The sequence below is a fragment of the Lentinula edodes genome (genome assembly GCF_021015755.1).
Source record: "Lentinula edodes strain Le(Bin) 0899 ss11 chromosome Unknown C8R40scaffold_47, whole genome shotgun sequence".
Classification (NCBI taxonomy): domain Eukaryota; kingdom Fungi; phylum Basidiomycota; class Agaricomycetes; order Agaricales; family Omphalotaceae; genus Lentinula; species Lentinula edodes.
The window spans coordinates 16,928-32,452 of record NW_025764353.1 but is presented as its reverse complement, the minus strand read 5'-3'; the positions used below and the strand labels follow the sequence as shown (position 1 = coordinate 32,452).

At 42.2% G+C, this 15,525-nt stretch overlaps 2 protein-coding genes across 2 annotated transcripts; both read left to right on the top strand.

The window, feature by feature from the left end:
* Positions 1-744: 744 nt before the first annotated feature.
* Positions 745-2,003, top strand: C8R40DRAFT_1175853 (uncharacterized protein; the record flags this gene model as incomplete). Its single annotated transcript, XM_046232399.1, has 4 exons — positions 745-829; positions 881-1,386; positions 1,421-1,583; positions 1,630-2,003. The coding sequence occupies 4 exons, from the start codon at positions 745-747 to the stop codon at positions 2,001-2,003; spliced, it is 1,128 nt and encodes a 375-aa protein (XP_046081240.1).
* Positions 2,004-4,730: 2,727 nt separating this feature from the next.
* On the top strand, positions 4,731-5,724 carry C8R40DRAFT_1163227 (uncharacterized protein; the record flags this gene model as incomplete). Its single annotated transcript, XM_046230346.1, is given in 3 exon segments — positions 4,731-5,054; positions 5,074-5,376; positions 5,608-5,724. 3 exon segments carry the CDS (start codon positions 4,731-4,733, stop codon positions 5,722-5,724), a joined length of 744 nt encoding a protein of 247 aa, XP_046081239.1.
* Positions 5,725-15,525: the final 9,801 nt, after the last annotated feature.

The following is a 15,525-nucleotide window of genomic DNA, read 5'->3' as shown; positions in this document are numbered from 1 at the left end:
CAGCTCCAGTCAGCGACTCGCGAGGGATCTACGTACACCACCACATGCGATTGAGGGCCACTGCACGGCTGTGCATGGCATTCACTCGGCCAATGGAACCAATACATTGAAGTATTTGGATTAATTGTAAGTCAAAGATTTAGGGCGCGCGGTCAGCACCGCGCAACCTCCTCAATTCTCCATATATAGCATATGGTGAGAAAATAAAATGAAAATGGACTTAATTGGATTTAAAAAGCAGTTTACAAAAGTCTAATCAACGAGGTAAGAGACTTAAGCATATAATATCTTCTCTCCTCTCACCGATGGTCAGTGTACGCTCCGCGCGCCTCAGAATCTTTTCTCCTTTCCATCGGTGAGGCCCTAGTCAGTCAGGTACGCTCCGCGCGCTCGCAGACTTTCTGCCCTTTTCTGACTCAGGTGCTTGGCATCTTAGCCATCGTCATTTGTCTCACTTATCTATTGTTTCTCACTTTACCCTTATCAACAAGCCTGAGAGTTTGCAAGTCAGCATCTTTCTGATCTGTTGAACTCTCAGGTGTGTGTGTAGAGCATATGCAAAATCGTAGTATTTTTCTAATTTGTCGACTCTCAGCGTCGTTTTTTCGTACAAATTTCTCAGCGTCGTTTTTTTATACAAATTCTTTCCATTGATATCAATACATCACTCTGTTCAAATTTAAATGCCTGATAACGATGGTACGACTTCACAACAAGAGGAACAATCTCCACCTCAATCCCAGGATGGAGACCAACAACAGCAGAATCTCGGAAGGATGGTCTCACCGACTCGGTGGAATTGACGATCCCCCTTCATTGTCCCAGAGTTGTATGTCAGTCATATGAAAATTTGAGCGTGGCGAGAATGTCAAAGTCACAGCTTTGCTCGAGATCCAAGCCCTCCTTGCTGCAGCAAATCTCTCTCAAGAAGCCCTCACACAAAGTTTCTCGCTATATATCAAACTCCTTGATTCCATTGAGAATCGAAAAAGTAAAGCAGCTGAGCGTGGAGGAAACAGAGAGTCCAACATTGTTGCAACAAATTGGAAGCGACCCGTCAATGAGGAGGAAGAAGAGTCAGAGGATGACATCAATCCACAGAGTGCCTCTCGTAGGAAGATTGATGAAACAGTCCTACCCTGGCTCAACCAAGCATCTTCTTCCAGCAGAACTTTCCCTTCTGAATCTCTTGAAAAGACCCGAATCATCCTCGCAAATCTCGCTCGAGAACCAAAGTACGCTCGATCCACCATTCAATCCCAGCCTGATTGTCCCGTCTTCTCTACCAAAGACTGGGATGATATCGTTAATGGAAAACCAGCACATTGCGACCACATCTTCTCCTCAATGCATGCGACCACTCTTGACGAACGCCAGACCCAGAAGGTTGGTGAGGTCGAGTTCAAATTCGGACCGCCAGTCCCTGGAAAAAGGATTAACAACTCCGGAGACTGGCAGATTGTCTTTGCCAAGTACTCCAAAGCCCTCACATTTGTCTTTCCCCATCGAGCATATCATTAGACTCTTTGGAGCCCTTCCCGAACTCGATCATGACAAAGTCATCAACTATGACAAGGCCATCCGTTATCGAGTCTCTCAATCTTGACAATATGAGCTCACCGATTTTAGTGAGTTCCAGGACCTCTTCTTGCATTGGATCCAAGCCTCTCCCTCCAAAGTTAGAGAATCAGGACAAAGAGAAAATAAGTCTCGAAGGCGCGAACCTTGCAAGAGGTACAATGAAGGTCAATGCCCAAACACAGCCCAGTCCTGTGGGTACCAACACGTCTGCGGAAAGTGTAACCGAAATGACCATACCCGTCCAAAATGCCCAAACTAAATATTGGAGCAGACGTCCTCGCTACGCTCATGCGTTAATGTGGGACGATGTTGAAAAGCCTACAGAAAACATGAGCTTGGCTGATAGCTCAGTTTATATGACTCCTTTACCTCGGCCACCTAGGGATGTAATCCTCGATGACACAGTACTAGATACAATTTGAAAAAATCCTCATCTTTTCAACATTACGACACCTATAAATGTCGATCACTTTCAAACCCTTCTAAACTCTCATCCAAATCAAGAGTTTGTGGAATCCGTGTGTACAGGTTTCCGGCAAGGTTTCTGGCCTCGAGCATCTGGCAATAAGCCTGGCACTCCTTTGGTGTTAGATCGTACACGCGAGCTACATGATCCATGACATTTTGCTTTTGCATGTGAGCAGAGAGATAAAGAGATTACAGAAAGGCGTTTTTCACCCACTTTCCATTCCTTACTACCTGGTATGCAATGCGTTCCAGTGGTCGTAGTTCCGAAACCCCACACAGACAAATTTTGCTTGGCTGTAGACCACAGTGCTGAACCTTTTGCTTTAAACTCTCTCATTGATTGTAGAGACGTGAAAGTGAAAATGGATAACCTACATGATTTGGGTGCTGCTCTCATTCATGTTCGCCGCATATACGGGCGTTCCGTGAATTTGGTTGTATTCAAATCAGACGTCTCCGCTGCTTACTGTCGCTTACCCATGGATCCGCGTTGGCAAATAAAGCAAGTGGTTGGTTTCGGTGATGGATATAATGTCGACCAGTGTAATAATTTTGGAAGTCGAGATGGAGGAGGTTTGTATGGAAGTTTCATGGCTTTGATGTTGTGGGTGGCCATCTATGTCAAATTCATAGTTGATTTGTTCGCCTGGGTTGACGACACATTCGGTTGGGATTTCGAAGGAAATTTGGCATATTACGCACCTTATGCTGAGTTCTACCCTTCACGAAAAACCAGACTCCTGGAATTTTGGGATGAAATCGGTTTGCCTCATGATAAACCGAAGCAAACATGGGGCACCAAACTTCTGATTCTAGGCTTCAATGTCGATCCAAATGCCATGACCATCACCATGCCTACAGAAGCTCAATTAGACCTTGTTCAGGCAATTCGAAAATTTGCAGGAATTGGAAATCGTTGGACACTCAAGGAGTATCAGCACCTTGCTGGCTGGATTAACTGGTCACTGAATGTCTACCCCCTCCTTCGTCCTGGCCTTTCTGCATTATACGAGAAAATGGCTGGAAAGACTGAATCTTGACAAGACCGTGCCTACAGGTCAATAACTATAGAGGTTCTGAGGTCGGATATGGGCCGGAAATGGCCCGGGATAACTCCGAGGTCCGGAGCTGAGTACTGGCCTGTAGTACACACTGGGAGTGGGACGTCGGTAAAGCTATTAGCAACACCCTTCACACACTGTTGGTGTCCCCGGGAATTATGGCAAGAGTGCAAGATTGGGATGAGCAGCCTAAATGGTGTTCCTGATGATCCGGGAGTCCGGAAGCAAAGGGTAAAGAAGATATTAAAGACTGGGATAAGATGGTACACTTGATTTCAAGCTTGACTACAACGTACAAAGTATTCTAGCTTATATACATCCCAAATACAGTCAGAAGACCTCGATGAAAGCTCGGAACAATAAATAAATACAATGATGGTCACAAGGTTATTAATCCGAAGTCCGGCCGCTCCGGGCCGGGCCGGGGAGCGTATGGGGTGAATTGCATGCATATGACAAATCTAGTCAGCGAATCTGGACAAACAAGGCTGTAGTGTGAGAGTTGCTATGGTTTGTTGAAAAGCTTGATGTTTTAAGTGGAGTGAGAATGCTTGATAGTGAAGAATGGGGATTCGAAGAAGCGGACATTGTCCTGTACTGCAATGTGTGTCCAACAGGCATGGGATTTTGGTTTCATTATGATGATAAGACGTTGGGTTATCAGTGTATGATTCCAGATGATCACAAGAAACCTATTTTCTATTTCGAAGCACTCACGGTTGTTTCAGCCATCCTCCACACTATCAAACTGCCTTTCGTTCCCCGTGTTTTTGTTTTTACTGACAACACTAACTGTTAAGATCATGTACACCGTGTAACCGTGCCAAAGCCACAAGGTGTCTAAGTGCGGAAGACGAGTGGGACAGTAGTGAAGTTATTAACAACACCGCCGTTACGCCGTTAGTCCCCGGAGATCAAGAGTAGAGAAGGGAGGAACTGAGAAGCAGCCAAGTCGGAGCGGCGGTAACGCCGGTGACGAGGAGCGAACCAGAGAACGTCTAAGTCCTGAGGTTATAGTAGAGAGTACTCCAAGGCGTTGAGCCTGAAGACTTAGAGAAGAGTTAAGTTGGGAAGGGAGATCTAAGTTAATAATTAAACTGAGGAACTACAGTAGCGTACAGGCAGTATTTATATCTACGGAACGGCGCAGCGGTGCGGAGCGCCAGACTAACTACTAGGAGCTATACGAGTAGTACCTGCAGGGTAAAGTAAAAGACAATAAGAAGGGACTAGAACGAAAGAGTAAAAGACAATAATGAGAGACTAGAACGAAAGGATATGTGTAGCGAGAAAGAACAATAGGAAGAGATTACAATAAGGAGTAGATCTTCGGAATCCCAAGCGGCGGAATGGAGGCCCGCGGCATGGACTTGACACTAACACGGTGGATATGTTCCATTCTCTAAAAGCAAAACAGCTCTACAACCCCCTCTTACTCACCACCGTCAATCATGCTATATGCTCAAACATCCAGTTTCATGTCGCACATATCTGCGGGGAGGAAAATGGTATTGCAGATGTGCTGTCATGGTTTGACTACACTTGTCTCATGCATTTGGCACCGTCAATGAAGATTTATAACTTTACACCCCCACAGCTCGTGTTGGGGGCAGAACAGTTATGAACTTACCACCTCCCTCCTCCAGACAGCCGGTTCACGAAATCTGGAGTTGGGAATGTTTGCTGCATGAGCGTAACATTGCGCTTGGCAGCGTCCTTGAGCCATCATCTCTGTCCTCTTACACCTCAGCAGTTCAATCCTATGTCACTTTCTGTCGCAATCATGATTTTCCAATCGACCCAACTACAGACACCTTATCTTTTTATGTTATCTATATCTGCCATTTCATCAAACCAAAATCTGTTTCCAGCTATCTATCCGGAATTTGCAACCAGCTCGAGGTTTTCTACCCTGATATTCGTCGAAATTGTGCTCATCCAATTGTGAAGCGAATGTTGAAAGGTTGCAAAAAAACTTCACACTTCCATTGCCTCAAGAAAACGTCCACTCCAGCGCACAGAACTCACCGAAGCATTCAATAACCTACATTCATCCTCCTCTTTTGACGGTCATCTTTTTCTCGCATTGTTATACATTGGTTTTTTCGCTCTCATGCGATTGGGAGAGCTAGTGTTTCCTGATCGGGTTGACCTTCAAGATTTCCGCAAAGTCATCATGCGGGATTCATTTCTTGCAGATGCCGAGCATCTGGAATTCAATCTACCAATGCACAAAGCCGATCAAACGTTTGAAGGAAACCGGATTGTAATCAAAGCCTCTTTGGATAGAGATGACACTGTCAAAATTGCTTGTATTTATGTTCGTGAACGTGACAGCCGCTTCCCAGGACTACCACATTTATGGGTACGCTCTGATGGTTCAGTTCCAACACGGTCTTGGTTCATCCAAAGGCTACGATGTCATTTCTCTGATAACGTGGCAGGTCACTCTCTTCGTTCTGGGGGTGCAACATGGTTAGCATCTTTAGGTGTCCAGGTGAATCTCATCCAGGCCATTGGGCGATGGGCATCTGAATCTTTCAAGATTTACATCAGGACCCACCCAGTCCTACTTACTGCCCTACTTTTCTCTCAACAACCGGCCACATCTTAATCACTCACTCCTCCTCAACATCTACGACCTCTCGAAATCATCATTTTTAGCCTTTTACCCATACCGTCGCTCATGAAATCTAGTTCGTTCTACAGGGTACAGCTGCTGTCCCTCAGGGCTGTACCCGTGTCCACCTAAACCTTGCTAAAATTGTTAAAGCGATGAAAACGACGCCTTCGTTGATTAGTTGGATTTAAAAAGCAGTTTATAAAAGTCTAATCAACGAGGTAAGAGACTTAAGCATATAATATCTTCTCTCCTCTCACCGATGGTCAGTGTACGCTCCGCGCGCCTCAGAATCTTTTCTCCTTTCCATCGGTGAGGCCCTAGTCAGTCAGGTACGCTCCGCGCGCTCGCAGACTTTCTGCCCTTTTCTGACTCAGGTGCTTGGCATCTTAGCCATCGTCATTTGTCTCACTTATCTATTGTTTCTCACTTTACCCTTATCAACAAGCCTGAGAGTTCGCAAGTCAGCATCTTTCTGATCTGTTGAACTCTCAGGTGTGTGTGTAGAGCATATGCAAAATTGTAGTATTTTTCTAATCTGTCGACTCTCAGCATCGTTTTTTCGTACAAATTCTTTCCATTGCCCACCCTCCCTTAACCCTTCTCTGTACCCATACCGTCGCTCATGAAATCTAGTTCGTTCTACAGGGTACAGCCGCTGTCCCTCAGGGCTGTACCCATGTCCACCTAAACCTTGCTAAAATTGTTAAAGCGATGAAAACGATGCCTTCGTTGATTAGACGCTGCTAAACCGAATAGCAGTAATATTTCGGGAGTAGTCACTACATAGTCACATCATGTCATGTGCATGTCACATTTAACTGAATAGTTTCAAGACTCTGTGACTCCATACCATATATAGGCAAAAAAGGTGGTCTAAAAAGGAAGTACGGCACTTAAATTGCAAATTGAATGACGTACATAAGGATGAGTCTTCATATATTCAGCCTCGTAACTTGTGTCAGAGCTTCCTGACAGCTTCTGTTGCCGAACTCTCAGAAAGAGTACCGTGAGTTGGGCCCGAGAACCTCCATTGCAGCTTCCCTGCAGCTCCCCATCAAAAGCACCCAGGAAATATCCCAACACCTCTGTAACATCTCTTTTCTTCATAAGCTGTCAGTTTGAGTAAGCAGTTTTGCCACGTCGAACAAATGTGGCTTTGTGTCAACGTCCGAATTTCAACTTGAGTGCCACGTCAATGAGTTTAACCTTCAACCTCTCTGCACTTTCAGCTACTTCCAGTCTTCCAGCCTCTACAATGACAATGCTCTTTCCACACAATGACTCAAAACACAGTTCTTTATGCAATGTCCTTCAGATTTGAGTTCTCAAGTGTACATATGTCCATTGCTTTGCTTTGCATTGCTCCAATCCAATTCTTGAACTTCAAGCACTCTAAAATACCTCTTGAACAAACTTCTACAAATCACCTTGCTTGCAAGGTCTATTGCACTCCGGAAGTTAAGTTGTTTTGTGCAGGCACATTTTGGTCTTGTTTGGTGCCACTCTTTGTGACAAACTTTACCAAGCATTACCAAACACAGGTTGTAATCACTACACTGCTGCACCATTCTTTTTTAGGTTTTCATTAGATCCATTTCAAAAGTTTCTGATAGATGATATTTCAATGATTTGTCATCTTTGTAAATATTTGTAGAATCATTGATTTTAGAAAATTTCCCATGGATGTTCTGACAGAACAAAGGATCTTTGACTTTTTCAAAAATCTAATAAAAGCCTTATTTCTGAAAATCCCTTCCTGCTCACTGGCAGTTCTCAGACTAGGCAAAAAATAAAAATTTGTTCAAGTCCATGCAACAAGTGGTGATAACATGGACTTACAAATTCCCATGCTGTGAAAAATTTTCATCCTTTCCTTTTCCTCCTGCACAGCTCTCCCTGGTTTGTCAAGGCCTCAATCTTGGCCTCAAGGCTTTCATGTCAACCTCAATACCTCAGCATCGACTTCAAGGCCTCACCAATTTTAAGGACTTGACATTGACTTCAAGACTTTACTTTTCCTCTTATATTGCTGGGAGTCCACATCATTATATTTTTCAAGTCAGGATTGTTTGGCATGTCTGTGAGTGACTATTACCTCTCAAATGTTGGCACACTGTCTAAAATCAGTCTGATATTCATGAAGGTAGTGTAGATCCTAGCATAGTATATAGACATTATGCAATGAAATTTTCACAATGTGTAGCATTATTGGAAAAAATTTTAGAAAGTCTCAGCAAACTCTAATAGAGAATTTTTGGAGAGTTTTATACCTGATCTCTTTATATTTACTACAAGATTAGGGTTTCGTCCCTGTAGTGAAAGTCATTAAGAGTGCTTATATACACTGCTGCATGGTTCTTTCAAAGAATTCCATCATTTTTTCTTTTGAAAAAATCTTAGTGTGCAATAAAAATTTCCAAGAACAAGCAGGCACACATTTGGCCTGAATTTTCAAAATATTTCAATTAAACAATGGCATGTATGAACCTGCACACTACTGAAAATCAATGATTATTGGTTCTTTTCAATTCAACTGGCTCAAACTGGTTCATCCTTTCTCCATGCAACAATCATGAACATGGCAGGAAATTCTTAAGATCATGTACACCGGAAAGCCATGCCAAGAGCTATTCAGTGTCTAAGTGCAGAGGGTCAACTGGAACAGTAGTGAAGTTATTGACAACACCGCCATTATGTCATTAGTCCCTGGAGGAAGAGAGTTACAAGCAGCAGCCAAGCCAGTAGTGGCAGTAGCGCCAACAATGAGAAGTGGACCAAAGAACTATAAGTCCAAAGGTTGGAGTAGAGAGTACTCAAGAGTTAAGCCTTGAGACTTCAGAGAACAGAGAGACAAATAAGGATGATCTAAGTTGATCTAAAATGATAATTAAACTGAGGAACTATAGTACAGTACTGGAGTATTTATACTAGCTAATTGGCATATCAGAGCAGAGGGCTAGACTAGCTACTAGAGGCTGTATGTTTAGTATCTTCAGGGTAGAGAATAAGACAATAAAAGGAGACTAGTTAGAAAGGAAATGTGTAGCAAGAAAGAACAATAAAAAGAGATTACAATAAATGGTAGATCTAGGAATACCGAGCACAGGAGTGACATGCTGAGACATGGTCTTGACACCTACATGGAAATCTCTTCCTACTCCTGTCTTGTACTATGCAGCCACATTGAGGTGTACCTGACCACATTGTCAGTTTTTCATATTCAATGTTGCATCAACTTTACTTACTGTTTCCACTCCCCTATAGATACTCCAAAGCGTCTTCAACACTTTGTCTGTGCTAACACTTGTGCTCCCATTCTTCATACCTGTTAAACAACTTCCTCTGCACAATTGGTAGTTGGTAATTCCCACTGTGTTTTCACCCAAAATGCTACAACTGTGCAGTATATTCCAGGTTGTTTCTTGTCTTGTGAAGGTGTAAGACCTGGGTCAGAATTGGTCTTAGGGTAGGTGTTGGTATAGTGAGTTTACGTTGTAGCGTGCTAGGAGCAGGCTGCAGCTCGAAGGGAGCTATGGAAACCGCGACCGAGGACAGGAATAACCTAGTAGTGGCTGGGATGGAGAGATGTGATCCTTGAAGGGGTTCCTATAAGGCATAGGGAGGGGAGGTAGAAGTGCGGAACCTAGTAGTGTTGCCTAGTAGGAGTTGTACTCGCTAGAATGTCAATGTAAGATCAAATAGGTCGTAGTTGAAGTGGGTCTCGAGTGTGTAAGCTCCTGAGAAGATATATGCCTGGGAGGGGAGGTCCCGGGAACTGTGGCTTAGAGGTGGATGTCCTCAAGTGTTGGAGGTTGTAACGGAGAAGTGGTACGTAGTTCGACGTAAGGGGTAGCTTTGACGTTACCTAAATCGAGGTCCCAGAGCTTGAGGAGCAGTTGGGGAGCTCGAGGAGGTTTGGGGGAGGTTAGCTCACCAAGGCGTTTAGGTGTTGGGGAGCTTTAGTATTATTCGAGGGAGCTCGGATACTCACTTGGATTGCTTAGACGTGAAGTAAAAGCGTATATTGGATTGTGTAGATGATTGTAGAGACAACAGACGAGAGTAGAGAGAAACTGAGATAGAGAAACAAAGAATAAAGAGAAATCTGTATGGTTAGCAGGTACAAAGGGACAGGGACTGGATCTATGCAAAAGGGTATGTGTTCAAAATATACCAAGCTGGGGCCTGGGGACGTGGCAGAGCTACTTAAATAGGTATGGGAAGTGAACAAGGGAACATCAGGGGCCATGAGGCCCATGAGGCAGGTAATCGAGATTAGTACTTAATGGGGTTGGTGGTAGGAGGGCTTCTTACGCGTGTCGGGGAGGGTTTAGGAGTTACGTGTGTCAAGGAAGGCTTAGTGGAAGCAGGGGAATGGTGGTACTGTCTTGGGGAGGTACTGAGGTGGATTGGAAGTGCGGAGGTGTGAGAGCGTGTGGCTGGTACTGGGACTGTCCTGGTAGTCGCCAGGGCATGACAGAAGGCTCAGAAAGTTTCTTGCAACTCTGCTGTTGCTTGAGCTGAATATCCACCATTCATGTTCATCATTCTCAGAATGCTTTCTTCCACCACCATTCATCATGGTGGAATATTTCCTTATCCAAAACCAACTCCATCATAATCCATTGCATGCAATGTTTTCCATAAAACACTTCCAGCAGCTATAGAACATCACATTCTTACAGAGTTAGGTCTACACAAATGGAAAATACTGCATTTACTCAAAAGTTACATCAAAGATGCAGCCATGTTAGTAAAAATGCTGACAAGAACAAAATCTGTCATTGGAGGCCAATTCATGCTGCATTTCCTGAATGTATCCATGGGTACATCTGTCACACATACACCATTGTTGGTTTTTGCTCCTTCAGACTTGCATACATTATAGAGAGATATGACATTAAATCAGATTGGATGCCATGCAGGACAGTGTGCCAATTGTTTTTCCAGATTATTGCATGGAATACATGAAGCTCCAAGGCAAAAAGGTAAGTTATAGTTCAATGACTTGACATTATATTGATCAGCCTGCAACAGGGTTTGCACATTCAAATTTTGTTTAGCAAAATGGCATTGATGTTTGTAAGGATTTTGGGGTTTGGGGACACATATGGATGCAGCTTTGTGACTGTATGTGAGTTACCCAGATGATGTAACAGAAAAAAGGTGGTGGTTTGATACATTGACATGCCTAAATTTTGGCTAGACATCTATGCAGTGAATTGTGACACTTTCACGCATAGATTTGTATTGAGAGGACTGTAATTAAGACCCAGATTGATAGTCAAAGTTAATACTGAATCAGTCTAATAAGTTGAAGGGACCATATACCCATACTACCACAAGTTGGTTAGTTTACCCATCCCCGATACTACCTGTGGATAGCAGTCTACCTGTTTGTCAAGCAGGATTATACCAGACTCGGACTACATCCGAAGGATGACCATTCACGTATGATATACCAAGGGTACTCTTATTGGACCTTACACTGGCAGGAGTTTGGAAGAACTTACTCAAGTGACCATGAGCCAAGGATTGACTCGAAATGACTCTCTAGAACTCAGGAATTATCAAATACTCCTTCTAGAACTAGATCATGCATTAATCTAAAAGACTGCAATTTAGTCTAATAGACCAATCAGGTTGCATGGTTGAGGAAAATGACTAGAAGAACGATCGAAGTACTGCGAGGCTCCGAAGACATATTAAATGAATGTTAAAAGAGTCCTGACATAGAAAATATTGAAGAATGCGATTAAATGAATATTATGCATAACTCCCTTGATAGAGTATAGGCACAATGGGTGTCTGTTGAAAGAGAGAAGCAATTAGTTTAATCCAGATGAATCAGACTGATAGGATTAGAATCGAGGAGAGCTGATTTGCCTCCGGACGAGGTGACAAATGATCGAAGTAAGTGTTGAACAGCAGTGACAGCTGAACACCATTCAAGTCATTCTCCAAAACAATTAAATTAAATAAACATCGAAGTACCTACCTATGTTTGGAGGTATACTCAAATCTTGGAACCATTATGGACCAAATAAGGACATGTAGATTCAAATTAAATGGTATCTGACCAATTGTAGAAGTTTCCTTGCGGTTCCGAACGTTTATTGTATTAAATTAATTGTACTGTGCGACTCTATATTCTGTATATATAAATAGTGATCTGATGTATCTGGAATACAAGTGATTTTGGGACAACGTTGCAGTGCTAATCCGTAAAAAGGAAAGACACACTCCCGCCAGACTGAAACCTCTTCGCTAGCAGCCATTCGGGCCCGGCACTTGTGAGTATAGGAACATTGTGTTCTGCTCCTTGTGACTGCGAGAAGTATATCCAGTTGTTGGGTATTCTTCAAACTTAGGATCAGTCGTTGGTCTTAAGGGCAAACCATGCTGTGTGGTTGTGCCAGCACATAGTTCTAGCCCTCCGTAGGGGTCTGTGTGTCTTGGTTTTAATTTACTTTGATTCAAACCCCCAATTCTTGATATACCCATATCAATACAATCAAAGCACAAACCATGCTGAATCTGCCTTAATCAAAGGAATATACGGAATCCTTAGAATGATTCAAATTGATTGATCGAAGCTTCTTACTTAGCTCTCAAAGCTTTGCGGAACCTTTGCCAATGCTACCCCTTGCTATTAAATAAATTTGATAGCAGTGAACTCGCATATTGTGTATTAGATTGGTTGGTTGGAGTGCCCATTAGATTCCTTCCTTTCTCTTTCACACAAAAACGAGGCAAGCTCGTTATCTGGAGCCCACCGTGAGGGGTGGTTTTGAAGCTACAATTAGCTTGATAAATTAAATTGAACGTTTGTTTGGATTATATTCGATTATTTGGTAGAGTGTGTTGATCTTTGTGATACCATTTCTGTGAACTGTCAACATTAGTTCATCAGGAAAACCGCGTACTTTGAAGAATTTGGAGAAAGCAGGAGTATTGACACCGGAAGAATATTGTAAAGCAGGAGTTGTATTTGGGAGATCTACGTTCGGCACATCAGCTCAAACATCCCTATTAAATCCTACGAACAAATCCAGTCGTCCATCCTCTTCTCAAATACTGACAGAAGCACCGCGTGGAAGTTCTGTTTCTAGAGGAACAGGATCATCTATATCTCGAGCAAGACTTACATCTTTACTGAGGAATTTGAAGAAATCTAATCTCGATCCAAAAAGGAAGAGAAAAGAAATTAATCCGATTGATATTGAAGAAGATATAATTGAATTGATTACTCCAGAGTCAATTTTAACATCTTCTACATCAATTGAATCAACTAGATTGATAGATACGTTAAATCAAACTATCTCTCAAACAAGTAATACGATTGAACCAGTTAAAATGACTACCAATAACTATGGAATGCCTGTGTTATCAGCTGAAGCTAAGGCTGAGATTGACAAAGCCAGTGCGAAACTTCCAAGAAAGTATAAGACAGCACCGTTATTTGATATAACTGATCCAAGTCAAATGATACCATGGTTCAAAGCTACTGAAAGCATATTCGAACATGGAGGAATTACATCTGACAAGGCTAAAGTGAGATTAGCTTTAGAATGGACGTCTTATAAAACGAGACAAGCGTTAAGAGTCCTTGATTTGGTGAAGAAACTGAATTGGGATCAATTTAAAAAGGATCTGAAGAATATGTTTCCGCAATCTGTAGGAGACGAAAGAGGATCTAGATTATTGCTTGAACAATTGGTCCATCAATTTAATCCAATTGATGCAGGAGAACAGGAGAAGATGAGAATCTTCAGACTCCTCTTCAACGCTGAAATGAAAAAGCTGATGGACAAACCAAAAATGATCACGAATAGTGATGCAGTAAGATTGTTCTTGGCACCTATGACTCCCGAAGTAAGGAGAGGCGTGCTAGAAACAGTTGTAAAAGATGTATCAGTTACTTCTATGTCAGATAGACGAAAGGAGGACCCTTTCAAGATTGACGAAGTAATGAATGCGGCTGAGAAGTATATGATTGGGAGTTCATTTGATAACTACTATCAAATGCTTTCCATTGCTTCTTCAAGCCCACCAATTAATAACCCTAATTCATTTAGCAGGGGACACATTAATTTACCGTTTGCTGCAGATGTTCCTAAGACGGATAGGAACTATCTTCAAGTGTTGAAACCCAAAGTAGAAGACAACTTTAAGGATCTTCTGGGAATTAAATTAGAAAGTTTGATTCCAAGGGAATTGACGGAAGAACAACAGCAGATGGTTGCATTGAATAAAGACCTAATGGAGGCAAACATGAAAGAAATTAGAGCTGTAACGTCATTACAGTCGCACTTTAAAGAAGGAGCGGACATTATGACACAGTTAACATCAGTAATGGCACAGATGGCCAAAGAAAATGTGAAAGGAATAATTAATTCGATACCACCGAGTGGTCCCTCAAATCAATCTAATAGATTTGAAAGAAATACAACACCAAGAAGTTCGAATGGAACTCAGTGGGCATGTTTCTTGTGCAAATCGACAGATCATTTTATGAATGAATGTCCACACTTGCTTGAATTTACGAAAAGAGGTTGGATGATGCCTGAAGGAGGTGACTTGAAGCATTACAAATTAAGAGACAACGCTAGAATGCCTCGAGACGATCCAAACATACCTCGATACAAAAGAATTGAACAAATGGCAAAAGACTTGGGATGGGATCGTGCTGAATCCTATTTTGCAAACATGGAAGATGACAAAGATGATAAAGTCATGGACTAGTAGATGAATCCTAACGTCAATCTAGCTGTTTGGATGACAAGAATAGAGGAACTATTAGATAGACTTGGGAATTTGGAAGCACACCGAGAAGATGATGTTCGTGTGTTCAACCAAGATAGTTCAAATGGAAAAAAATAAGTACTCCAATGAAGGAGCAGGATCAGTCCAAGAGAACTTTAAGATCCAATGCTGTAGGCTCCGGAGGAAAGTGAGAAAGCAAAACGAAATCAATTTAATGATAATACGAGAAGATTAGTATTTGATGGGGTGCATATACCCAAGAAACCAGGTTTAATACCAGGTAAATTGGTTGAAACGACCAATGGAAATCAGAAAACAGTGAGATTTGAGGCTCCAAAGTCCATAGATCGGCCTTTGAAGAAGCCCTCAGTCACGATTGAAGATGTTGATGAATCTGATGACAAGAATACTATTAAATTAATTCCTTCGTCAAGACTAACGAATCAAATTATTAGCGAACATAGACTGTATGATCATGTTCAACCTAGGACGTATCGTCCTATTCAAATTAATACACCTACGAAGGTACCAAGAGACCAGATGAATCAAATTGATAGTCATGGATATACTCCAGCCTATAAAATTAGGAATGAAGTCTCGAGGCCAGGTGTAGAAGAAGATATAGCAAAGAAGATATTTGATGCTAAAGTTGATTTGAGTACAGAAGAATTAGCAGCTTTATCGCCTGCTATCAGAAAGATTATTATGCGCAAGATACGCAATAGAAGAGTCCGTCCAAGGACTAAAACAAATAACTACGTATCAACTTTATCCGAAGATGGAGGAACTGAAATTTTGGATGATCCATCCAGTGTACAGATGATTGACACATGCATTAGAATTGAAGATCTTTGGCAGGATCGGGCGGATATGTTTGAAGTCCTGACTGAAAGTCGTAATGACATTTCTGTGGAATCGATAGTGCAGAAAGATATTGTGGAAAGTTTTCTACGAGACCTTTCCATTGACAATGAACGAAGGAACATTGCCATAGTTGCTAATCAAAGCGTGGCATATGAAGATCAT